A 468-nucleotide genomic window follows, 5' to 3' on the forward strand; every position below is an offset into this window, starting at 1 on the left:
GGACTACTGGTTGTAGTACTTTCAGATTCTGGATTATTTGTCGTAGTACTTTCAGATTCGGGACTGTTTGTTGTGGTACTTTCAGATACGGGACTACTGGTTGTAGTACTTTCAGATACGGGACTAATGGTTGTAGTACTTTCAGATTCTGGACTACTGGTTGTAGTACTTTCAGATTCTGGACTACTGGTTGTAGTACTTTCAGATACGAGACTACTGGTTGTAGTACTTTCAGATACGAGACTACTGGTTGTAGTACTTTCAGATTCGGGACTACTGGTTGTAGTACTTTCCGATTCGGGACTACTAGTTGTAGTACTTTCAGATTCGGGACTACTAGTTGTAGTACTTTCAGATTCGGGACTACTAGTTGTAGTACTTTCAGATTCGGGACTACTGGTTGTAGTACTTTCAGATTCTGGATTATTTGTCGTAGTACTTTCAGATTCGGGACTGTTTGTTGTGGTA

The 468-nt window shown here is 40.6% G+C and overlaps 1 protein-coding gene across 1 annotated transcript; it reads right to left on the minus strand.

Annotated features, from left to right (window-relative positions):
• Positions 1 to 5: 5 nt before the first annotated feature.
• Positions 6 to 464, minus strand: LOC108254351 (bypass of stop codon protein 1-like; the record flags this gene model as incomplete). The annotated part of the gene is made up of 1 exon (XM_017449357.2): positions 6 to 464. A coding segment is annotated over one exon (459 nt), but the record flags the coding sequence as incomplete, so codon positions are not given.
• Positions 465 to 468: the final 4 nt, after the last annotated feature.

The sequence above is a fragment of the Diaphorina citri genome, unplaced genomic scaffold (genome assembly GCF_000475195.1).
Source record: "Diaphorina citri unplaced genomic scaffold, Diaci psyllid genome assembly version 1.1 scaffold53289, whole genome shotgun sequence".
Lineage (NCBI taxonomy): Eukaryota > Metazoa > Arthropoda > Insecta > Hemiptera > Psyllidae > Diaphorina > Diaphorina citri.